General features: G+C 35.9%; 1 protein-coding gene and 1 non-coding gene across 3 annotated transcripts in view; one reads left to right on the forward strand and one right to left on the reverse strand.

Moving 5' to 3' along the window:
- LOC138700294 (inactive pancreatic lipase-related protein 1-like) overlaps nt 1-27246 on the reverse strand; it is a 133259-nt gene that overhangs the window by 25478 nt on the left and 80535 nt on the right. For both annotated transcript variants that reach the window (XM_069826805.1, XM_069826806.1), the window contains exons 4-5: nt 22592-22740; nt 949-1203 (exon numbers count right to left, since the gene is read on the reverse strand). In XM_069826805.1, coding sequence (XP_069682906.1) covers nt 949-1203; nt 22592-22740 — 404 coding nt within the window. The remainder of the gene's footprint in view (nt 1-948; nt 1204-22591; nt 22741-27246) is intronic.
- On the forward strand, nt 12496-12568 carry TRNAY-AUA (transfer RNA tyrosine (anticodon AUA)). The gene has a single exon. It is a non-coding gene; the product is annotated as a tRNA-Tyr (tRNA).

The raw sequence follows: 27246 nt of genomic DNA on the forward strand, positions 1-27246 counted from the left end.
GAGGGGGACCACGACTGTTGGGTCAGCCAGAGAATGCAGTTTCAGCTGAGAATATGGTGTTGGTCTGACGTACAACGTGCTTTCATCGTAGAGACATTTTTGAAAAATGAAGAGTCTGTGATCGCCACTCAGGACTCATTTCGACATCGGATGTCACGCTAGGATTCCAACTCGGAATACCATTTTGCGCTGGGAGGCTTCATTTCGTATCACAGGTTCAACATTAAAGAAGAAATCACCTGGACGAAATTCTATTGCACTGAGATTGTCCGAGGCTACGGTAAGATCTCGCGCCCTGCGACTTCTTTCTTTGGGACCATTTGAAGGCGTAAGTTTGTAAACGTCGATCACATACACTGGACGAACTGAAGACAGCGATTCGTGAAGAAATCGTGGCAATTGCACCAGCTATGACTGTGAAAGTGATGGCGAACATCAGAAAACGCCTCGATGCCTGTATTGAAAGCCAAGGACATCATATGGATAATGTTGTTTTACATAAATAAACTGCATGTATTGGTGAATATGTTGATAACAATACATTTTTGATTTGATGAATCTTTACAATTTTCTTGCCATGTGAAATCCATCCGTTCTTTCTGACGTACTCTGTGTATGTATTTTCAAATGTATGTTTTTTGTGACGAAGCCTGTCACTGTATGTTTAGTGGCTTAATAAATTGAATTGAATTGAATTATCTAACTAGTTGCGTAATAGAATTAACATTACCTAACTAGTTGCGTAATAGAAGTATCATTACCATACTAGTTGCGTAATGAATGTGTTTACAACATTTTTATTAATGATGTAAAGTACACAATAGATAATCAAATTGGATAAAAAATACGAGCGCAAATTCAGTTTTTAACGCTTTTACTGAATCATTCTGTAGGGAATGGCATTGGAAAGCGCTCAAAACTATTAATTCCGAGCCGAAGAATGCTCACCCGTGATCCTGCCCAGTTTGCCCCTGTTGACGTAATTGGCGACGAGTCCCGCAATGTGGGCCCCCACGCTGTAGCCTAGGAGGTGCAGGACGTCGGGCTGCACGCCCCGAGGGTGGCTCCGCAGGTAATCCACCAGCTGAGCGATGCATTTGGCGCCGAACCGGGGCGCCCAGTTGATCTGGCTCAAGCAGGGCTCCTTGACTAGAGTCGAGTAGTCCACGATGATGATGTTGTACTCACCGCGTGTGAAATAGGCTGCACACACATACAGTAATTATAACTAGAGCCCGGTTTTATATGCAAAATGCATATTGCATGGAAAATAATTGAACGTATTATGCAAACATGGTTTGCTTCGATTACCTTTACAATACTGGGTGTTCAGTTCAAAATGTGTCATGGCTCGCTGTATGTCGTCATGTGGCTAGTCGATGAATCTAGAAAATTCAATCTTCCTACACTTCCACAGAGGCGTATTACCTAAATGCGAGAGAAGTTGCCTAGCAAGTACGGCGTTCATTCAGAAGATTACTTACCGATACGTACGGTAACGCCAGTAGTGGCAAGAATGTGAACTGTTTGGAAACATGTACTGAAGTGAGTTTTTTTTTCTTACTGTCGGGATATGGGGAGAGGGTTAAGACGATTACTTACGTATTTGTTGACATTAACTTGGACGGTCAACATGGACACGGAGCATTTGATTTGTGTTGTGGAATGTTGCCGTACGCAACCGATGATAACAATTACCCTGCGTACGACTTGCCCGCGCAAAACACAGTTCGAAAGAGGTTATGGTAGCACACAGACTTTACAGACCGCCATCTGTTGCTACGACATTCAAGTTATACCGTACACGTTCTCAAGTTCAGATTGAACGCCTTGATTAATAAGCAACTTCTCTGACATAAAAGCTGAAACTCGCTTGAAATCGCTGACTCACAACAGTGACGTCATGACACACTTTGAAATGAACACTCAGTAGTAATCACTTAAGTAACTCCAAAAAAAAAAAAAACAACAAAGTATATGATTATGCTTCGTGACCAGGACATAGTAGGAAATGGACATTTAAAAATTGCAAATTTATGTTTTGAAAAGATGGAAAAATTCAAATACCTTGGAGCAACAATAACAAATATAAATGGCACTATAGAGAAAAATAAACGCAGAATAAATGTGGGAAACTGCTGCTATTATTCGCTTGATAAGCTTTTGCCATCTAGTTGTGCTTTAAAAAAACTGAACGTTAAATAATTCATAAAACAGTGATATTACCTGTTGTTCTGTCTGGTTGTGAAACTTGGACACTCACTTTGAGAGAGGAAAACAAGTTAAGGGTGTTTGAGAATAAGGAGCTTAGGAAAATATCTACGGCTAAAAGCGATGAAGTTACAGGAGAATGAAGAAAGTTACACTACTCAGAATTGCACGCATTATATTATTCACCTAACATAACTGAAGGGTCCTCTGCAATAACAAGGTATGTTTAAGAAGTGGGTGTTTGGCAGTAAGTAAAAGTAATAATTGTTTTCATTAACAAAGAAAGGCCTTTGCAAATCTGCGTTTTTGAATTAGTATTATTGATAGTTTGTATGTATGTTTCATGTATTATTCGTCAAAATCTCGTTATTGGATTTATTTTAATACATTAATTGTGGCGACTATACCGAGGTATGTGTACATACCTTGTTATTTCAGAGCACCCCTCAATTAAATCCAGACGTTTGGGATGGGCAGGACATGTAGCACTTATGGGAGAATCCAGAAATGCATATAGATTGTTAGTTAGAAGACCTGAGGGAAGAAGATCTTTGGGGAGGCCGAGACGTAGATGGGAGGATAATATTAAAATGTATCTGGGGGAGTTGGGATATGATGCTCCTCAGACAGCGCACTGAATGGAATACTGTAGGTAAACAACGTAAACAACGTCAGATGAATAGAGTATGTGTAAGATGTACAGATAAATACACATAAATAAGGTGTACAGAAGAATAAAATTATTTCATTTCCACACAACTATTTTTGCTTGTAACTTTCGACTCAGTCATTTCCGGACCAGGGTTCCTTATCTCAAATTGATACATGTGCTATTCCCCATCGTCCCTGAAAGTTTGTAACACTAGCCCGGAAACACCCAGTATAGGTGAGAATTTTTTTTAATTTTTTTTTTTTTAAATTTGACACCTTAAATGTAACACGCGCTCTCGATTGACGGACCAACATTTATTTCAGCAATTACAAATTGCAACTTATGATGAAGAACCAGATTTCACTTCACTAATTCAAACATCGGGATAGGCTGATGAGTAATTTCAAATTCATCAGGATTCGAAAACATCATATAGTTTGATTAATTATTTCCAGACAATACGGGAGAGGTTCAGTCTCTGCTCCTCCCTAGCCTACTGCTTTCTACCACCCCTCGTCTTGCAAAGCGGGCTGCATTTTATATGACGTCACCTACGTTGACATTCTGCCTACGGTTGCCTTAAGGCAACACACGACATGACATTGACAACTGACGACATTTTTACCCTACGCAGGAATCGAATTACGACCGTGACTTTGATGCAGCATCGAAGTTGATCTTTCCCCGTTATCTACATCATGGCCGTCTAATTTGATCTTCGCTTATGAAAAACATTAATACATCTGATTCATGTTTCACATCATTCTTATAACAGAACTAGAAGTAAATTCCAGAAGTATTTATTATTATTTTGCGTCGCATTGTATCTTATTTATTCACACGAAATATAATGGATATGGCCTGGAATTGCGTCACGAAATTACCTCCCATGCATGATTAGTTGGTTGTGTTTTCACGCTGGGCTTGTTTTGTGTTTTCAGTCCTGCTCACATGGAACAACTGCGGTTGAAAGCAAGAGCGGTAGCGTCACACACTCGGGACGTCTTCACTTTCACTGCCATCCCCACCACATACTGTACTTGTTGGCTCATAGCTAAGTAAATTGCCCCTCTGTGTATCCTGTAGTGGCGGAATTAATTGCACTCGCGTCTGTACTACAGCCTTGCACCAACACTGTCGTGGAAACGTGTGGTAACACGATGTCGTAACACTTCAAACTGATACAAGCACAAGCTGAATTAATCTAGTTTATGACGACACTGAACCACATACTCTGAGGCATCATTCAAATTAATTTCATGAAGTAGTGTATTTTTAAATTATTTAAGGTACCGTACCGTAAAATGGGGAAAATTTACACCATTTTCTACTTAAAAATTTGTTTTCAGTCTGTATGTAGTCTTTTAGGACCGTATTCATAGACATTTTTAGCGCGGGTTTCCGGTGGATGATCAGCGTTTTCGGTATTCATAAACCAGTGTTAGCGATAGGATATGATTTGAATTCTGTACAAGTAACCAGTCGATAGCCGGGGCTAGCTTAGTACGCTCGTAGCGCGTGCTGCGAAATGTTTATGAATAGCACCCTAAATGTCTAATTTTGAGATGGGAATTTATTTTATACTTTCTAGGGGCACGCGGGAATGTATTTAGCCAGTCATATCTTCGAAAATAAATGTCTTTTGAAAGTTATAACCTGCCAAAAATGTAGTATTTAGTATTTATTTATTTAGTATTTATTTATTTAACCTGGTAGAGGTAAAGCCATCAGGCCTTCTCTGCCCCTCTACCAGGGGATTACAACTATAATATGAACAATAAAGTTACAATTAATATTAAATTTACAATTACAATTACAATTACAATAAAAATTAAAGTACGACAAGATTACCTGATTAATGAAAGCTAGACATTTTATCGTAGAAGTTAAGAACAAAGAATATTTTTGTATTTACTGAATTATAAATTAAACCTAGAATAACAAAATTCTATAGTGATAAAATTGCCATATATTGAGATATTTTGTGATAGATTAAAATAACTATTTACAAGAAACCATGTCTGAACGAGTCTCAATTACTGATCAAGTGCTTAGTAAGTTTGCGTTTGAATTCAATTTTATTTCGACAGTCCCTGATAGGGCTATTGTAAAAGAGGATGAGTATGAGGAGGTGCGATGGGATGGTATTGTTAGTATTGTTTCATGGCGAGAGCGTGTGTTCAGATTGTGGTGGGAAGAAAGGTAAGTGAAGCGAGACGACAGGTACGAAGGAATAGAAGAGTTCAAGATTTCGAAGAGAAGGAGAAGTGAATGTAAATTTCTTTTCTTATCTAGTTTAAGCCAACCTGTTGTTTCCAGGGATGGAGTAATATGATCATATTTACGAACATTGCTTACAAAACGTACACACAAATTATGAGCATGTTGAAGTTTCGTTTTGTTGTCGCTGGAGAGGTCAGTCAGTAAAATGTCAGCATAGTCAAAATAGGGAAATACAAGCTTCTGCGCAAGGGACTTTTTTAAGCAAGAAGGAAGATGAACATTTATCCTTTTTAGGACATGGATAATAGAATATACTTTTCTGCAGGTTTCTGTGATTTTCATGTCCCAGTTGAGATTATTATCCTTGTGAATGCCAAGATTTTTATAAGGTTACCCATAGTTGGGGGTTACTTTGCACCGCCAGAGTTTTAAGAGGGATGGTGTAAAGTTTGCCACTGCTGGTGTTACATTGCACCATACACGTGTTAAAAAATGAAATATACTGTATCAGGAACAGAAAAAATGGAAACACAGATTCAAAAACTGCTATAAATAGCAGTGGCGTAGCATGAAATTTTGAGCAGGGGAAGCTAACTAAAGTTGTCTTTCATGCAATATGAGAAAACGTATTACAAAAATACAGTCTTAAATAAATAGTAGTCAATTTCAAATCAACAGTCGAAGATTGGTTGGAACATCGTAAGTAACACCAATAAGGCATGACCTGAAATGAGACGTAATAAAATATGATTTCACGGTTTACACATATCTCTTAACAAATAGACATGTATACGTATAACATTAGCTCACTCCCTGTCATACTTAGAGAAATCACAATATTAGTATCGTTACGTAAGTATGCGTCTGTCTTTTGGTTGTGTCCTTCATTGACAGCAAGGGAGTCGGTCATTTGTTTTTTAAATCACACTTTTGTTCGTAAGTAAGTCTTGATAATAGAATTGTCCTAAAAATTCAAGTAAATTGGTGTCAGGAACTGTTATTTCACTCATTATTTATTATATCAGCCACAATGCACACTAATATTTCAACTGAACACAACTGACGAAAAGGGATAACTCGGAAACTACTTATTTTCAATGTCAAAGCTAGCTTCTTGCGACCAGTGTCGTTCAGTTAGGAAGAGATGGAAAATGTGCGGGGTGGGTTACACAGAAGAATGAGTGTAAGAAACCAGTCTGCTTGGAAGCTGGTGTGTGCAGGCTTATTGTTTACTGCTGCATCACAAATCATCCTGAGCTGCCGCATCACAATTTTTAACGCGTAAATATAAACTCTATTAAAATTAATAAATAATTTTCTCCATAAACTGCAGGTTTATTATGAAATCATTATTAACTGGGGAAGCTGAGCTTTTTAGCTTACATTGACGCTACGCCACTGATAAATAGTAACACGGACAAAACGTTTTTGAAAAGACTACACAAAATTTCAATATAAGTGGTCACATTCTTCTAAATTGTTGTTTCAAAAATATTTTCAGTTCTTTCCAAAGACAAGTCGAGGTAACAGCACGTGAATAACTGTAAAAAATTATACGTATTATTTTGTGTCAAGTTCTGGAATGGATTATAAACAAGCCCTTTCTTGATATTTTCTTGGGTGGATTAGTCACCCAATTACATCCTCCCATTTATATTCCATAATATCCTTCCTTTCAGGTCATTTGCATTTGTATCCTTCTCAGCATTTTCCTTTGGCATATTTGGGGATTGTTACCAAGTTTGGCAGTGAGAGACCATGTATGACTTTAATATACTGTACGTATAATAAAAAGAAAAGCAAATTCAAGTAATTTAGCTATAATACAAAGTGTGAATTATAATACGCGTTTTTAAGCTTCATGGAAGGTTCTCAAATCAAAATAATGGAATCAAAATTTAAAAAAAATCTCGTTTGTGTTGTTGTGCAAAGTAACCTCAAATTAGCCTCAAATTCACCTTGATTAGAAAATTATTCTATGACACTATTTGCCGACAAAACAGGCGCACAAACGAAACTAGAAAGTCTAAATGCATGAATAAATACACGTATAACTTATCTTGAGATTGTGCACACCTCTGTGATGAAAGGTAATTAATTTGATCTACATTTCAATCAAATTATGCACACGTTCTCTTGTTAAGGTATAGAAATACCATAAACAAATTCTGTGATCACGAACAGTGGAAAAATACTCTACCCTAGATTTACATAAAAAGTTTTTCATAGATGGTGCACAGTTGCCCCTACAGGTGCTAAGTTACCCCATGTTACGGCACCTTTAAGAGGTAACTATAGTGAAATAAGGGTAACAAATTATGAAAATCCACTTTTTTATGTTCGTAATTATGTTTTAACCTTCTAATGTTATAATATGGTTTCAGTTCCTATTTGAGAGCTCTTGAAACTGTCTCTCGTGACTTTAAAATATTATAATAGAATAAAAAAAAGAAATTGAAAAAAAAATTGAAAAATACTCCCCTTGGCTATACAGACGAATCCCTTTCTAATGCAAAACCTTCACCGCTCTAAGGTACCATCTCATATAATTAAATGTGGCCAAACATGCATTGCGTGAGCGAGTTGAGAGACATGTTCTTTTAATGCAGTTTTCTCGACTTTAATATTTTAAGCATTTTATTGAATTAAAAAGCTCCTTGTACAACAGTCATTGTTAGATTGACCTGAAACTCTCACAGAGGTCAATTGAATATTGATAAAATAAATACAGTTTCATTAACATTTGTATGAAATATTACTATTAAGTTCCTTCAGGGCATATTCATATTACACTTAGATTAAAATATGCTATAATTATAAATTTATCAACAGTAATTTACCTTTTTTAATCTCACTAGAGGTTTTGATTTTATCGATAAATCTGCGAGTGGAATACGAGCAGAATTATCTGGAGAATATCAAAGTCGAGTGAGATTTAATTGACTATTACACAATTAGAAGAAAGTATACAGAGATTAGAAGTAACGAAGTACTCCAATACAATAAAATATTAATTGACTTACGAAAATATAACCGTCTTCAAATGTATTATTCTACCATCTCAACATTACAAATATTAGCCTACGCTAGATGGCAGCAGTGTGTTATGATTAGCTGTTTTCTTGTTATCAGTTGTGCCAACTATGGAATCTTCATTGAACTCTGTAGACGGTTACTAGTCAAGAAGGCTTTGTTGATTCAATTTTATTTTTATTAAAACAGTTGCATTCCACTTCAATTATCCGGATCCCAGTAATCCACGTCACTTGACAGATGATTTTCAATAAATCTTAGTATTGAACAATCTCTGATACGTGACTATCCATAATATCATATAGCAGAAGCTATAACATAACCTATATAATACAAACAAATGTTAGAAAAGTTTTAATTAGGAATGATGAAATAAACAAGAAAAGCTTTAATTATGGACGATGAAATAAAAAATAAACATGAATAATTTTAAAAGGAACAATTATTGAAAGTACAATTTTTAAATTTGAATGTTTTAGTGGTTGGTGGTTCAGTTGATGTTATATTGGACGTGTGCGTAAAAGAAGTGGAACTCGTTGATGTACATGGTGTATCCCTCAATTTATTCAGGATTTCCGAATGGTGCTCTTCATATATGACCAGTGATCTTTATTAATTCTTGTTCTTGAATGCCAATGCGAGTCATATTTGAAAGTGCCGTGCATCGACTGGAGTGGTTTGTAATTTTCTGTTTTTTTGACGTCCAGACCAGTGCAGTTTGAAATGTTGGCAAACAAAGAGACAAATGCTAGGGTAGTAATAAAAATAAACAAATGCTAGGGACGCGATAAAATTAAACAAATGCTAGGGACGCGATAAAATTGCGCGATAAGCAGCCATGATTGGTTGAAAGACGTCCTTTCGTACCGTTTTATTGGTCAAAAGTAGTGTGACGTAGTAAAAGTGTAATAGTCAAATTAATTAAAAAATATATTGTGACTCTCTATTTAGACAGAGCTCAAAAAGCCAATTAATTCTTATTCCCATGACTATTTTCAAGCTTTTGAGCTAATATGAACTGAACATTTTGAAAACTTTGTCGCAAAGAGCATTTTTAGTGACGTCAATATTAGTAAAATTATCATACGTTGTCATTTCTTTTCATGCAAATACTAACCTGGAAATATATGTCTTAATCCGCCACTGAAAAGTATTTATGCATTGTTGTGTTATAAAAACATGTATGTATGTGAAAGATCGTCTGCCATTTTAACATATTGAGCAATAAGACGTGATGCGTATGTGTCGACAGCAAACCAAACCAAGCAAACAAGGCAGTGGAAATTATTATGCATATTGGAATATTGTCGGCGTCTTTATATATAAATTCATGCTCTCGGGAAGGAACATGCATCTGAAGTTACGTAACTTGTGCCAGTCATTGTTGTGTGTAAAAATATTCATTGTTTAAGCACAAAAGTTTCGATATAAAAATAATTCCGGTGATGGGTAATTGGAAGACTAGAATATTTGATCCGGAACTTGAACATTGTCCAACTCTCACTATGTTGTTATTTTGTTTCTATGCTTAACTCTCAAGAGAGATCCTAAGAGTATCTTTGTGCATCACCGCAGGTATATATGTAATTTCAGCTTTCAGATTTATGTACTTCAAGTAACTGTAGTTTCACTTTTCAAGTCCAAAACATACACATTTATTGTCTGTATGTCTCAATTTACGTTTATTTTCCTCTGCCGAGAAAGTTTGGTTGCATAACCTTTCTTTAACTTTTAATGTTTGTTAAAAAAGAATACTCGATAACCATTGATTTGCATGAAGATGATAATGATGATGATGATTATTATTATTATTCGCCTTATTTTACACTGAGATAACCACCGGCATAGCTCAGGCGTTAGGCCTCTTTGTCCGCCGATCCGAAACTGTTCTATAACATTCGATTCCCGCTAACGCTCATTACCTTGTTGGATTTGTCCGAGATTTTCTCTAACACAGCGGTTCTCAACCTATGGTACAGGTGGTATGTGAACGACTACTGGGTGGTATTTAAAATGTGGAATGAAAATAAAAATTATCATAAATTGAGACGCCTAGAATCAAACTGCACTTTCTTCAAATTGTGAAATATGGATTTAAGGTATTTATCCATGACCATAACGAAAAACATGCCTTTACTAAACACTTTTCCGTTTGTAAAGTAGGCTTTTATTCAACATTACTTTATTCCACTAGTGAGATAAAGACTTTACCTCACAGTTTGAACTTTTATCTCACAGTTCATTAGTATTTTCCTAGTACCCGGGTACACACGTATACTTTTCCATTGAACTATTACTCAAGAAGTTAATATATTAGTTACTAGATGTCACTACCTCTACTTCTTTATTACAATTTCTTAAATATACGTACACTCAATCTCCTTCTCTTTTCTCTATCTGCTACGTCGTAATTTGTACATTACATCCATATCTAATATGCATACGTATACGTATTGATTCTAAAATCCATGCCATGATATGTGATTACATGAGGACTTATTTTCAACATATTTCCTTTTATAAAACAGAATTTTTCGTTACGGTCATGGATAAAATTACGTTTGGTACTTGTGAGCGTCATCTTTATTGCACTCGTGTAATTTAAGCACCCGGCTGACGCCTCGTGCTTAAATCTTTCCACTCGTGCAATAAAGATGCACTTACCTCACAAGTACCATAAATAACTATTTTCAGTACAGAATCATGCAGGGAATGTGATAAACTGCTCGTTTGGAATCAAATTAGAATTTATCTGCCTTAACTTTAGTAATAAAATCACCGTTTGGAGTCTAACTGCACTAGTTTTTCGTCTTTCCTGACAAATTAGATTTTTGGATAAAGTGCAGTTTGATTCTAGGCGACTCAAATATAAACATATAGGCTACAAAGTGGGCCAAAAAAGGCACAAAATTAGAAATAATCTATTTTCGGAAATACATAACATTAATTTATAATGAATACACTGTTGGAAAGAGTAGACTTTAAAGATGAGCAGGACTTTTTATTATGTTTTTTTGAGGCTCAATTAAAATCTTATGGAGGTCAACAAACAATGATGCGAAAAGTTTGGTTTTTGAAGACAATTTATTACTTCAAAATGCAGAAACTGAATGTTGGTAAAATTAATAATAATTAATGATCTTTCAAATGATGCTCTATGTGACCGCTATTTGCCCGCACAACCATTTGTAGGCGTCTTCTCCATTGTCCAATAGCACTGGATCTGTCTTTGATGAAGCCGGTCCAAACATTCAAGAAGGCGTTGTCTTAAAAGTTCAATATTACGAATTCTTGTTTTGTAGTAAACTGCTTTTTGTAGTTGACTCCATACAAAATAGTCTACAGGATTAAAATCTCGTTTGAAACTCCAGCGGAAACAAACAGAGAATCTGAGAAATGCGATCTTTCACGCAATAATCTCTTAGGAGGTATATCATGTCCGTATCTTGCTAATCAAACGTTGTACACTTGAAACAGACCATTCTTGGTTAGCGTAGTTCCTTACAATTTGACGGGCAGATAAATGATCATAGTCTATTGGTGCAAATGTTTAATGGAAATCTTGTCTTTGTTCGTTAAGCGACCCATTATTCACAAAATGAGAACTGAAAACGGAAGAAAAAAATGATTATAGCACAACAAACGGCTTGGCCTGCTGAACTCGTAAGACCATAATGCTTAGTTCGGCATAAACGATCGATTTTGCACTGCCTTACAAAAAATAAAAAATAATGTTTAATAAAATAGTAAAAAATTAAATATTACAGTATTCTCCTGGTCTACAAGGACTGTGAAATTTGCCTGTGAAATAAACTTTCAAGTGAAATCATTAGCTATTGGAATATAACCATTTAATATTATGGATGTATTAATTTGTCCTACAGAATAATCTCTGTAATGTTGACAATTAATATTTGAGGAGAAAAATTCGCTCCGGCGCCGGGGATCGAACCCGGGTCCTTGGTTCTACGTACCAAGCGCTCTGACCACTGAGCTACGCCGAATTCAATCCACAGCACCGGATCGAATCTTCCTCCTTCAGTGTTTCCCTTTGTGGCCTGACTCCAATTTGAGCATATATGTTGACGTGTATGTCTAGTGTCAACTGCCATTATACTAGGAGCGCACTCAGTTGAGTGACTTATTTGGCCGGGATTCCGCAGTTATGATGCACTGCTAGCTATGAGAATATTATGGATTTATTAATTTGTCCTACAGAATGATCTCTGTAATGTTGACAATTAATATTTGAGTGCGCTCCTAGTATAATGGCAGTTGACACTAGACATACACGTCAACATATATGCTCAACTTGGAGTCAGGCCACAAAGGGAAACACTGAAGGAGGAAGATTAGATCCGGTGCTGTGGATTGAATTCGGCGTAGCTCAGTGGTCAGAGTGCTTGGTACATAGAACCAAGGACCCGGGTTCGATCCCCGGCGCCGGAGCGAATTTTTCCCCTCAAATATTAATAACCATTTAAATTTTGCTCGGTTTTTTTTGGCCCACTGTGTATATAGGTGTTTTCTGTATATTTTATGGAACACTTCATTAATTAAATTCAAATAGTAACTGTTCTTTTAGTTAGACAAGCCTAAATAATGAAATCAATAATTGGTACTGAAACATAGACGCATTTATTCTGACTCTGGGAGCGAGACTTGACGATTTGTCATTATAAATTTGGCTAATGGTACAGCTGATGTCCTAAATAAAAAATAGTGGTACGTCATTGAAAAAGGTTGAGAACCGATGCTCTGTTAGGCGAATGTCAGGTAATCTCATGGCGAACCCTCCGCCACATCCCCTCAAATACCATCCCGCTATCACCATTTTAATCGACGTTAGATGACCTAATAGTTGACACAGATTAAAAATAGACTGAGAAAGAAGACGTACCGTATGCAGTTGCATATTCAACGAAGTTCTAGTGCGAAAGTGTGTAAAAGTGGGTATTTCCACCTAGAATGATTACGGTATCTATCTTTTACTTTGTTTGACTTCTGTTGTCGCAAACGGGTCCTTGAGCCATATTGGACACATGACGAAGGAATTCCGCTACTTGCGATTGTCTATGTTGGTTCAAGGTTCTCACAAGAATGTGGACGGAACGGACCAAAGGTTGCAATCCTTGAGCTTTTAATATTTATTACAGTCATTATTATGCATTATCTTGCTGTGGGTTCATAAGCCTATTTCAAGTTATACTCTTTCTTTTTCTTCTCCTTTAACTATTTTTATATTTCATCATTGGGTTTCGTCTTCTTTTCCCTCCTTCTTCAGCTCCTCTTTTCCTTCATTGCTTACCTTTCTGCCTCTTCCTACCAAATTTTTGAGATGAACTATTTATCTTTGTTCTAAATAGCCTATTAGGCTGTATCTATTAAGCCTCATAGTAAATCTGTTTATTTAATACAGGGACATCATTTTATTTTTACTAACATTTTTAATATTAACCTGTCTATACCTTTAGAGAACCGGAAACACCGCTTGCTCCCCCCTCCAAGACTGGAGTTCGATGATACTGGCGTAAAACACAGATCACTCTACTAGGTTTAGGATGGAAGAAAAGTAGTTCATCCATTTACGTAAACTAGGAAATATCGCGATTTTGAGTTTGATAATTTTCATTAGGTTTTTCTTTAATCAAAGTACAGTACTGTATTAAGAATAAGTGTTTTTACTCACGAAGTGAGTTATCCATGCGAACGTATTCATTATGCAGTGTATATATTATACTGTCTACAGCACATTAGCGTACAATATAGAGAAAGAAGTTAAATTGAAAAATAATCATTATATGAATATTTAAACACAATTTTGAAAATGGTGGCCGTTCATTTCGATACAGGCTTCAGTTCTTTTGTGCATATTATCGCACTATAGACTATTGCATCTAATTCCAATTGCCAGTTTCGTCCTTCGTACTAGTAACTCATGTTGAAATAATTCTGTACCTACTCTACGTACTGTGAATTCAATCTTCACTTCTGCCCGACCCGAAAATATAAAATTACTCAGACATGCAATCTACTGCCCGTCCAAGTGGTTATGCCGCAGGATTATAGAAAGGGAGGAAATCACGTGACAGTTAATTACTTAACGAGGCCCTTTTATTTAAGTTAAATTAAACAGCTGTATAATATTACGTAAACTTCCAATTCCTAAGAGAAATTAATGTTTTCAGAAAAGAGCTAAGACAGCCCAGCTTTTACAGAGAGGTGAGCAGAAGCAGATGGGGGAAATCGGGATGCGACGTAGGCAAACGGACAGTACCTGTGCGAAAATATGATTCAATATTGAAAGCTCTTTCGTCACTGGAAAACGCGAACATATTTCTGGAACGTACTATACTCAGTAACTCAGTACTGCTTACTATTGCGGTCTTGGTTCTGTGTGGAGTTGGAACTTCCTTAGTAGAAGGGGTGGGAGTGAAGTACATTCAAAAACTCAGGTACAATAAAAATTGAAGTAAAAATAAAATGATGTCCCTGTATTACGTATACTTATATGTATACCGTTTTTCAATGACTTGTCTTGGCTCCGCTTGGCTGACAGACGCAGTCTGCATTGTCTTTCTCTTCTCTATCAGATTTTACATACATCAACCTCTGAATATCTAGCATCACGATTTCATAATCTATCCACAAATCATAATTTGTATACCTGATCACAACACGGCACTCTATTGTCAGTCCTCCTCCACAGAACTTGCGCGTATTCGACTGGATAGGTAATGCGCAAAATAATAGAAAATTATAGTAAAATGTTTTGTTTCGATACAGGAAAAACAACATTTACAATTCCGCACAATTCATCTGATGTACGAGAAGTTTCCTGTACGTTGCTGTGTGTTTCATTCACGTACTGAAGGCAAGCAGTGGCGGTATTGTGTCGCTCTATAAACTCTGTCTCTACCAGCAGTAAGAAGTGGTTTCGTAAAGAATGAGAAGGAGAACTTTTTTGTTGTTCTGTAAGACAAAATGTAATATGTTTACTTTGCTCAACGGTTCTATTAGGAGTATATATAGATACATTAATTGCCACGCTGAATAATGTATTACTACTGCTGCTGCTGCTGCTGCTACTGCTACTGCTACTGCTGACCACTAAGTATGTGTTTCTATAATTCTTCTGTACGTGCATGAATATTGATATTTTTAGTTCTTCTCCCTAGGATAAAATTATTAGGTTTTATCTCAATTTTAATCTTCTTAATCTTTACATGAGGGTAACTATTTATTAGTTATTCATTTAATAATAATATTGTAGAAAAACTGATTCAATATTATGTGTCAACGAACTGTTAAACGCCAGGAATTGACATGTCTTAAATCATAGCCAGGAAGAGAAAGATGAGATAAATAAATGTAAGGAAGTCAGCTACCTAATGGGGTTTGAAATATCTCGTGCTCTGAAGCCTTTTAATAGAACAGAATTTCTCAAAAGAGTAATGATTAAAATAACTTAAATAACTTGAATAATTTCGAGGGAAAAATTGTTCCGGAGCCGGGTATCGAACCCGGGACCTTTGGTTTAACGTACCAACGCTCTACCACTGAGCTACTCGGGAACTCTAACCGACACCGATCCAATTTTTTCCCTCTATATCCACAGACCTCAAAGTGGGCTGACAACCGTCAAGCAACCAACTTCGAGTGCACACTAACTCCGTGTGACTTAAATTGTGGCTTTCTGGATATAGAGGGAAAAATTGGATCGGTGTCGGTTAGAGTTCCCGAGTAGCTCAGTGGTAGAGCGTTGGTACGTTAAACCAAAGGTCGCGGGTTCGATACCCGGCTCCGGAACAATTTTTCCCTCGAAATTATTCAAATCGACTTTACAGGGAGTTATATCTGAAATCTTGATTTGCATAATACACGTCACTGTTCGTTAACAGAAAGCCACAATTTAAGTCACACGGAGTTGGTGTGCACTCGAAGTTGGTTGCTTGACGGTTGTCAGCCCACTTTGAGGTCTGTGGATATAGAGGGAAAAATTGGATCGGTGTCGGTTAGAGTTCCCGAGTAGCTCAGTGGTAGAGCGTTGGTACGTTAAACCAAAGGTCCCGGGTTCGATACCCGGCTCCGGAACAATTTTTCCCTCGAAATTATTCAAATCGACTTTACAGGGAGTTATATCTGAAATCTTGATTTACTTAAATAACTTGTCTGTAAGAAGTTTTTAATTTAGAAAAACTACGAATTTCTCGACCAAGTATCGAGAGAATAATTTAGAAAATTCCTGATTATATTAAAGAGGGAGGTTAAGAAAAGAAGCAAGAAAAATCGTATATTATTCACTGGTTCCTGATGACAGCAGTGACATTACTGATACAGCAAAGCTTGAGATTTTTATCCGCGGGATTGATCAAGATGTTAGTACAGGAACCACCACTGGTTGTCCAGGGACATCATATTATTTTTACTTCAATTTTTATTGTACCTGAGTTTTTTAATGTACTTCTACTAGTAAACTCCAAGCGTCCTCCACACAGAACCGCCGCGTATGCAGTACTGAGTTAGTGAGTATAGTACGTTCCACAAATATGTTCACATTTTCCAGTGACGAAAGAGCTTTCAATATTGAATCATATTTTCGCACAGGTACTGTCGTCCGTTTGCTTACGTCTCATCCCGATTTCCCCCACCTGCTTCTGTTCGCCCCTCTGTAAAGTCTAGTAGCTGGACTGTATTACCTCTTTTCTGAAAACATTAATTTCTGTTATGAATTGGACGTCTACATAATATTATACAACTATTTAAAATAATTTAAATGAAAGGGCCTCGTTAAGTAATTAACTGTCACGTGATTCCCCCCCCCCTTTCTATGATACTGCGACAAAACCACTTGGACGGACAGAAAATTTCTGAAAACATTAATTTCTGTTATGAATTGGACGTCTATGTAATATTATACAACTATTTAAAATAACTTAAATAAAAGGGCCTCGTTAAGTAATTAACTGTCACGTGATTCCCTCCCCCCCACTTTCTATGATCCTGCGACAAAACCACTTGGACGGACAGTAAATAACATGTCCGAGTAATTTTATCTGTGCGGTCGGGCAGAAGTGAAGATTGAATTTACAGTACGTAAGGAACTCTTTTATAGAGTAGGTTCAGAATTATTTCAATATGAGTTACTATTACGAAGGACGAAACTTCAATTGGAATTAGGTACAATAGTCTATAGTGCGATAATATACACAAAAGAACTGAAGCCTGTATCGAAATGAACGGCCACCATTTTCAAAAATGTGTTTAAATATCCATATTATGATTATTTTTCAATTTAATTTCATTCTCTATATTGTATGCTAATGTGCTATAACAGTACAATATACACTGCATAATGAATACGTCCGAATGGATAGCTCAATTCGTGAGTAAAAACACTAAGTATTAATCCATTACTGTATTTTGATTAAACAAAAACCTAATGAAATTTATCAAACTCAAAATTGCGATATTTCCTAATTTACATAAATGGATGAACTACTTTTCTTCCCTCCTATACCTAGTAAAGTGGTTTGTATTTTACGCCAGTATCATGGAACTCCAGTCTTGGAAGGGGGAATAAGCGCTGTTTCCGGTTCTAGACCTTTATTCCAAAGATATAGCCAAGTTGATATTAAAAATGTTAGTAAAAATAAAATGATGTCCCTGTAGTTTTCATGCCAAGTATCTTTCCTCCGTCTTCTTACTTCATAGGCTGTCTATCGCGTGTAATCACTGCAGCTCGGGTTTTGGTCACCGCTGGTGTAGATGGCGCTGAACAGGGGCGTTGGTTCGATGTCTCCATAACCACAGTTGAAAGGAAGTGTTGCTCTTGGAAGGAAGTGCTGACTGTGATAGGAAGTGAATTTAAAGTGAAATGTCTTTTATAAAAACGGTCACAAATCGTGGCGTGGAATGCATTGTTAAGGACAATTTAAAATATAGAAAACAGCGTAAAATGACTACGGCAAATATTTAGTGGAGAAGCACGGAAAAGAAATGTACCGCGATTTTACAGACTAATGCAGAATTTAGTGAAATAGTATATATGAGACTTGCGTGATCATGAAATTAAAAGCGCTAGGGGTATTATTGAATCACATATTTTGCGGGCAAGTTGTAAAAGAAAAGCGTGTGAAGAAATTGTTTTACAACCCAGTAAAATAATATGAACAGGATTATAGATGTCAGATATTTTTAATATTCAGAGAATGCAAACAGTCAAATTTCTATTAGCATTGCACAGAACCCGGAGAAAACAGATGCCCACTCACCCTTGCAATGCAAATGAGGCATTAGAACAGTTAAATAGTTTAAATATTTTAACAAATCGAGGCGAAAGTTTCTGATTTCTAGACATCGAAAATAAGACAGTATTTTTTACTTGCGAACGAAATTTGCAGTTTCAGTGTAGTAATGCGCGTAATATATTAGCGGATCAAACATTCTACGTTTCACTAAAACTCTTTCATCAGGTTTATACTATACATACATATACAGGGACATCATTTTATTTTTACTAATATTTCTAATATTAACCTGGCTATACCTTTGGATTAACGATTGAGAATCGAAAACACCGTTTGCTACCACCTTCCACGACTGGAGTTCGATGATACTGGCGTAAAATACACACTAATAACTTTACTAGGTATAGGAGGGAAGAAAAGTAGTTCATTTACGTAAAGTAGGAAATATCGCTATTTTGAGTTTGATAATTTTCATTAGGTTTTTGTTTAACCAAATACAGTACTGTATTAACAGTAAGTGTTTTTATTCACGAACTGAGCTATCCATTCGAAAGTATTCATTATGCAGTGTACATTATACTGTGTACAGCATATTAGTGTACAATATAGAGAATGAAGTTAAATTGAAAAATAATCATAATATGGATATTTAAACACTATTTTGAAAATGGTGGCCGTTTATTTCGATACAGGCTTCAGTTCTTTCTTGCATATTATCGCACTATAGACTATTGTACCTAATTCCAATCATCAGTTTCGTCCTTCGTAATAGTAACTCATGTTGAAATAATTCTGTTCCTACTGTATAAAAGAGACCTTACGTACCGTACTGTACATTCAATCTTCACTTCTGCCCGATCCGAAAGGATAAAATTACTCAGACATGCTTTCTACTGTCCGTCCAAGTGGTTTTGTCGCAGTGTCGTAGAAAGGAGGGAAATTACGTGACAATTAATTAATGAGGCCCTTTTATTTAAGTCATTTTAAACAGTTGTGTAATATTACGTAGACGTCCAATTCCTAACAGAAATTAATGTTTTCAGAAAAGAGCTAAAACAGCCCAGTCTTTATAGAGGGGCGAGCAGAAGCAGGTGGGGGAAATCGGCATGCGACATAGGCAATCGGACGACAATCCCTGTGCGAAAATATGATTCAATATTGAAAGCTCTTTCGTCACTGGGAATCGCGAACATATTTCTGGAACGTGCTATACTCACTCAATACGGTTTGTGTTTTCTATGACCGTAAGGCGACTTTGACTGTATACGCTTGGTTCTGTGTGGAGAACGGTTGGAAGCTTACTAGTAGAGGGGGTGGGAGTGAAGTACATTAAAAAACTCAGGTACAATAAAAATTGAAGTAAAAAAAAATGATGTCCCTGTACAAGTTGCTTTTTCTTTATTGTTATCGAAAACTGTATCAGCTTACGAATGCATGTGGAAACGTATTCGTGATTTGTGTAGTGATGATTTCAATTCTGAAACCATAATTTTAGATTTTGGAGTTGCTGCTCATAATGCAATCAAAAAATTGTTTCCTAACATAACCATTAAAGGCTGAGGTTTTCATTTAGGTCAGACGTGGTATAGGAAGATACTCGATCTGGGACTTCGCTCTGAATATACCAATCCTAATGCCGAAGTAGGAAAGTTCCTGAAATATATATTTGGTTTAAAATATGTACCTCCGTGCATAGTAGGGGATGAGTTTGTTGAGATGCATAGCATTGCTCCTAATCACAACCAGTTAACGAGATTCCTAGACTATGTACTGTACCTGAAAACTATGCAAGTGAAGATGCTAAATTCTCTTCTAAATTGTAGGCCAGTGTACCAACAGATAAAATCAGAACAACAAATGAGGCTGAATCGTTCCATCGTCATCTGAAATAACACTTTACAAACCTCATCCCTCTATCCATGAATTTACGGAAGTGTTAGAGCAACTGCAGAGTGAAATGTATCTTTCTTTCAACACAGTGCGTTATAACAGAAAAACAAACAGACTTGATCAAGATAATCATCGTGTTGCAACTGAACTATGGAGGAAATATCAAAGTGTTGAATTATCATTACTGGAGTACGTTAAAAAAATTGCACTTCGGTTCCAGTCCATCGTACTGTAGACAAACGGCATCCCGGGACAATCACTGGACAGTGTGCTTTGAAGGTAAGTTGTTGTACAAGTATTAATTTTATTTAAGGATCTTTTAATTTAGGGCTTGAAATATTTTGTGCATTTGCAATCCGTCGTTTTGCTGAAAAAGTGTGGAATTTTGCGGAGTAGCAGTACCTATTTGCGTAAAAGCAAGCCACCGGCTTATTCTTCGTCTTTTACAATAGACACTATTCGTTTTTGGAATTCATTACCTATTGATGTTGAGGGCTACCCGACCTTAAACGCTTTCAAGTCCAAAGTGAAACGTCTTATTTCAAAACGCAGAGTGTCCCAGGATATATAGGCTAATTATTAAACTTCACAATAATTATAACTAGTTTATTAAATAATTATATAATTTAATTTTTGGCCGATCGTGTTTTTTAACAACTTTACCGATGTTTTTGGTAGGCCTTGTAAGTTAACCTACAGCACACGTGCGGTAAGTAAACAAATGAATAACACCTATCGACAAATACGAATAAAAACAAATGAATGAATCCTACTGGCAAATAACAAACTAAAATGATTACTACTAATTTATTTTTTTTTATTAAGATCGGCCAAAAATAGTATGCGATACATGTGTGTTAAGTGTTACAGAAACTCGGATATTGAATAGACGAGACGAACCCTTGGTTCTACACTATAATTAATATAGATGGAACAACCAACGTCATGTTTTTATGTTGGCGACATTGTGTATTTAGTTGAATTTGGTGGTAAACGTAACGGCACGGTTAAAAGCTACCGTGCTAATTCTCCAGTTTAGCGATATAATGCTATTACAGAGGACTCCTGACTTTAACTTCGCTTCTGAAAGAAGTGATTTCTTTGTGTCATACTATATTAGACACGTAAACGGATTGCGGCCTCGAAAAATAGATAATATCTACAGTAACAAATCTATATACTTTCATCCTCGGAGGAGTTTAGTGCTGAGAGGAATGCGGTTCAGACTAGTCTGGCGCGGTACTGGAGTGGGAGGGGACAGTGACATCGCCAGTCTGGAAGGAGATACAATCATGGTGAAAACATTCGCCCAATTTACGAGAGTTTCTAACGTGTTCAGAGAAGGAAAGTATTGTAGAAAATTTTATTTATTTATTTATTTATTTATTTATTTATTTAGTCTATTATTTATTTATTCTGGTGAAGTTAAGGCCATCACACCACCAGTAATACAAATACAATAAAATAAATAAAAAGAAAAATCATAATAAAACTACACTAATATAAATGAAAAGAAGAATCATACTATAAAATTTAGTGATTAGTAGAACTGAATTAAATTTGTAAAGTAATCAATTTAAATATACCGTACCACTGAACTCACTTGAGAAGTAAAACTACTTGATTTGTATTTTAAGACATCACCAACAAATGATTTTCGCATGACATTATAGGAATCTGTTTTTCACGATAACAATCACACATATTCTAAAATTCCAGTAGAATAAGACCAAAAACTTTTCCACAGCATGTTTCCTTAAGAATGACTTGTAACGGTGAAATATTTAATATGAGTAATTCATATAATATTAACATAGCTGACATCAGGGAGATATTTGAGCAAAAATTGCAACAATATATTTAATATATTAACAAAACCATATAGCCCTAGGTAAACAATATGTATATGACATATTCACACACTACTACAAACTGAAGACTGCATATTTTTGGACGATTAATACTTCCCACTCCGCTCGGCTCAGTTTGACTGTAGCAACAAAAGAATCTACCTGCAACCCCCCTGCACCGATGGCAAGAATACCTCAGGTCCCAGCGCTAAACTCGTCGGAGGAAGACAGTAATTACTTGATTTGTAATTTTAGAGGGGTTACTATATGATATGCCACTTTCAACAGTGTCACATTATGAAGTTTACATAAATTCATAGCATTACGATGAGACATTCTTACACCGCAAGGAATTGGTTAATGTTAATGAAATATACATTTACGTACGAGACATATAAATTATGCATTACTCATAGTAGAGATTTATGATTTGTAGGACAGTATTAAACAATGTCCTCAAGGTTTTACAAAAGTATACTTACCATCTCTGAGATCTGTGCTAGGAGAAAGATGGCGACCGCCACCGAAGCCGTGTATAATAATTTTTGTTGGGTTATTTGCATTGAATCTTGACTCGTACAATGAACTGGCCTTCATAGTATTCAGAAGCTCTGGATTCTTCTGTGTGTCTCTAAAATAATGTCAAACAAATTCAAATTAGTGATATAATGTAAAGGCTAGCCTACAATGAAGGTTAACCATGTAGGTCATAGTACGAGAGCTTATTTTAACAAATTAACAACACTGACCGAATGTCATGCATTTGAATATACCCAGGATCGTATTTAGGGGTCCTTATGTCCCTGAGCAAAAAATGTCGTCCCCCTGCAAATAAAAGATACGTAGGATTTATTTTAATTTTCGCTTCTTGCACTTGCCTAAAAATAATGCAATTTGTTGCACAACTGAAATTATAAATATAAATAATTACATAAATGAGGAGGTTAAAATGAAGTCACTCTTCACAAAAATCAGTTCAATGTAATTTCATGTGTCCTCTATTTTTTTATATATATTTTACTGTTGCTGCTTAATTGTTATTCTTGTCTGTACACCGATTAAAAGTCTGGTTTTAGTACGGTGTAATTGTCCCCTATTGAGACACGATGAGGCGTTCCCTAAACAACTCAGTAACAACTTAACGTAATTTACGTAATTTTTCCGGTTCCAGCATATATTGAATCCTTATTAACACATCTTCCTCCTGACAATGTTATTTTCCTGTGACAAACAGAGCGCCCTCTAGAAACATTTGAATGTCGTTCTACCCAAAGTTCTTGTCACAAATCTAAAATGTTTGCCGCTCTGTATCTCAAATTCAAGATTTTGTGGTTAAGTTCTTGCTCCAAACAACGCCTCAATTAATTCTGAAAATATTTACTTCACTGTTATTTTAATGGTCCCGCGCCGTGGCGTCGTGCACTAAGGCATCCTGCTTAGGACTCGCGTTACGGAATACGCGCTGGTTCGAGTCCTCATGAGAGAAAACGTTTTCTCATGAAATTTCGGCCAGTGTATGGGACCGGTGTCCACCCAGCATCGTGACGTACTTGGAAAGCTACGATAGGTAGCGAAATCCGGTTGTGAAAGCTAGCTATAACGGCTGGGGGAATCATCGTGCTAATTACACGATACCTCCATTCTGGTTGGATGATCGTCCACTTCTACTTCGGCATGTGAACGTGAGGCCAGCAGCCATGGTCTGGGCCCTTCAAGGGCTGTGGCGCCACGGATTATTATTATTATTATTATTATTATTATTATTATTATTATTAAGTATACAAGAGCTTATAAATGGGTTTCTTCAGGATCCAGAACACTAATTTAGATCAAAAGAGGCTTCTTTCTTCCTCTGTCATTGCCAAACGACAAAAAAATTTATACTCTATCACAGATATGTTCCATTTCATCACAGTTCTTGTTCGAGATTCTACAGAGACATCATTTTATTTTTACTTAAATGTTTATTGTACTTGAGTTTTTGAATGTACTTCACTCCCACCCCTTCTACTAGTGAACTTCCAACTGTTCACCACACAGAACCAAGCGTATACAGTCACAGTCGCAAGGTCGTAGTAAACACAAACAGTATTGAGTTAGTGAGTATAGTATGTTCCAGAAATATGTTCGCGTTTTCCAGTGACGAAAGAGCTTTCAATATTGAATCATATTTCGCACAGGTACTGTCGTCCGTTTGCCTACGTCGCATCCCGATTTCCCTCACCCGCAACTGTTTAAAATAACTTAAATAAAATAATTAACTGTCACGTGATTTTTCCCCTTTCTACGATCCTGCGACATAACCACTTGGACGGACAGTAGACAGCATGTCTGAGTAATGTTATTTGTGCGATTGAATTTACAGTACGTAAGGTACTCTTTTATATGACAGGTATAGAATTATTTCAATATGAGTTACTAGTACGAAGGACGAAACTGGTAATTGGAATTAGTCTATAGTACGATAATATGCACAAAGGAACTGAACCCTGTATCTAAATGAACGGCCACCATTTTAAAAAATGTGTTTAAATATCCATATTATGATTATTTTTAAATTTAACTTCATTCTCTTATATTGTACGCTAATGTACTGTAACAGTACAATATACACTGCATAATGAATACGTTCGCATGGATAACTTTACTCAGTTCGTGAGTAAAAACACTTACTGTTATTAATACTGTACTGTATTTTGATTAAACAAAAACCTAATGAAAATTATCAAATTCAAAATTACGATATCTCCTAGTTTACGTAAATGGATGAACTACTTTCCTTCCCTCCTATACTTAATAAAGTTATGGTTTTGTATTTTACGTCAGAATCATCGAACTTCAATGGTGGAAGGGGTTAGAAAACTGTGTTTCCGGCTCTGAAACATTAATCCAAAGGTATAGCCAGGTTAATATAAAAAATGTTAGTAAAAATAAAATGATGTCCCTGTAGAAATTTGGCGCCCCCTGAAACTTGTCGCTCTGGGCAAGTGCCTTGTTTAACACCACCTAAATAAGGTCCTGATTATACCTAAAACTAACACTGCTCACAATAAACTCTGTGGCCGGGAGGAAAAAGGTCTTAAGTCAATTTTTTGTGAAAATGAGATTTTTAGATATTCTGAAAGCGGAAACAGTTCTCTACAACCTGGTAAAATGGCTAAAGTCAAATAAGAATCCTGACTGAATTTATAGAGCGTTACCAAATGTCCTAAGTACTTTTGAATCGAGCACACACAGAATAAAGAACTTAAGAATATTTAATACTTTATTCCTTACAGACCATCACATGTTTACTTTCCATGCTTCCCTATTAAAAAGATCTAACTTGTATTTTAGCCATTTTATCACATACTGATGTCCTTTCCTTTTAATACTTTAAGCACCAGGGTAAACAGTCCTATAATTGTTTAAGACCCATTTTGCATTCCTAATAATTTACATTTCTCATTTGTTTTGATATGAAAAAGGTCTTATGTTTAAATAGTCCCTTTTACTCAGTTTGGGTTCTAGTCTTAAAAAGGCGTAAGTGCGGCTATTTTTGGAAATAACCAAGAAAATTGTTAAATGAGCAACATTATCTATTTTAGAAGAAATATAAACAAATAATATCCAGGAAAAACCTCTTAATTAAAAAACTCTATAATTGATACCAATTTCAATCTTTCTACTGCTCTCCTGAAAAGTATAAAATTTTTACTTAAGATCTTTTACTTCCCTGCCATAAAACTAATACCGGTGTTTAAAATGTTACTACTACTGCTATTGCTACACCTACCACCACCAAAACCAAAAGGCGTACAACCACTGTAACCGACATTGCTACAGTCACCAAACCAAAACGACCTTCACCACTATAATAGAGACCGGCACTACATCTTCTACGACAAACATCCCGCGAACAACACCAAAACGGCCATAACCATTGTGACCAAAATAACCATTACATTTTCCACTGTCTCCATTACTAAGATCAAAATTAAAACGAGCATTACCTATATTTTGATCAACATTGTCAATACTATGATAAAGATGGGTGGAGCGGAGAAAAATTTTCGATTGACAAAAAGCGCGACTGTTCGAACTTAAAATAATTCTCAATATAAGGATGATAAATTGATAAGGCATAATAAGCTAACTAGAGGTTTCAGTATTGTAGTAAAGGCAAAAGAAATAGGCGGGTTTTTGGTCTTATGTAGAAACTACTCACTCCACAGTAATCTCTAGCGGTTTATGACCTGAACAAAGAGACCTTCCTGTCTCTGCCTTCGAATGTTAGTTGTTGACAAGTGCTCATCTGTGATACTACTGTTTATAGATTGTTCACATATAATAATAAACAATTTTTTAAATACTAATCATCCAAGTAATCGCTATCATGTCTCAGTCGAGCCCTGATATCAGAAGCCATACTAAAGGCGTTATTTATCAAGTTTACTGTTTCTTGAAAGAACTTAAAGTTTGTGAGAACGCAGACAGCCACTGTCAAGGCGTGTGGTGTTTCTCTACGATCGGTTCAGAGAATTTGTGCAGCACAGTTTGCTTAGTCATACTTATTGTGTTATTTGTTTTGTTAAGTTAAGCCATTCTTAAGTGTGCTTCTAATACACAAGTATTTTTTTCTTACGAAATTCGTTCATGTTATATTTTCTACACACAGTAAAAATATATTAACTTTTTGCACTTTAATTTTCAATTTTCTCATGATTCACGAAGTTCATAACTCTATAGTATTTACTATTTTAATAAAATATTTTGAAAACACATAAAAATAAAATAATTGTGTGTAGGCCTAATGATAAATATCTGATTTCTCGTATTAGGTTTACATTATAATAATTATTACATTTGTGAAATAGCTAACTTGCGAAATATTATAAATGATAATATCATCTAAAGTCTGATTAGTGTAATATGTTACTATTCAGCGATGTATGCAATGGAGGGGAAAACAAAACTGGCCATCATGACCCATTATCTTCTGGCTTAGTTACCTCATGAGCGATGTCTTATTGTTTTCACTTACGTATGAGTTTCAGACCTGTGTTCGAACAGTTAACAAAACAACAATATTCAGTAAATCATGTGTTTGTAATTACTAGAAATCACGTTACTATTTTATTTGTTCTTTTAAGTTTTC

The sequence above is a fragment of the Periplaneta americana genome, chromosome 5, assembly GCF_040183065.1.
Source record: "Periplaneta americana isolate PAMFEO1 chromosome 5, P.americana_PAMFEO1_priV1, whole genome shotgun sequence".
NCBI lineage: Eukaryota > Metazoa > Arthropoda > Insecta > Blattodea > Blattidae > Periplaneta > Periplaneta americana.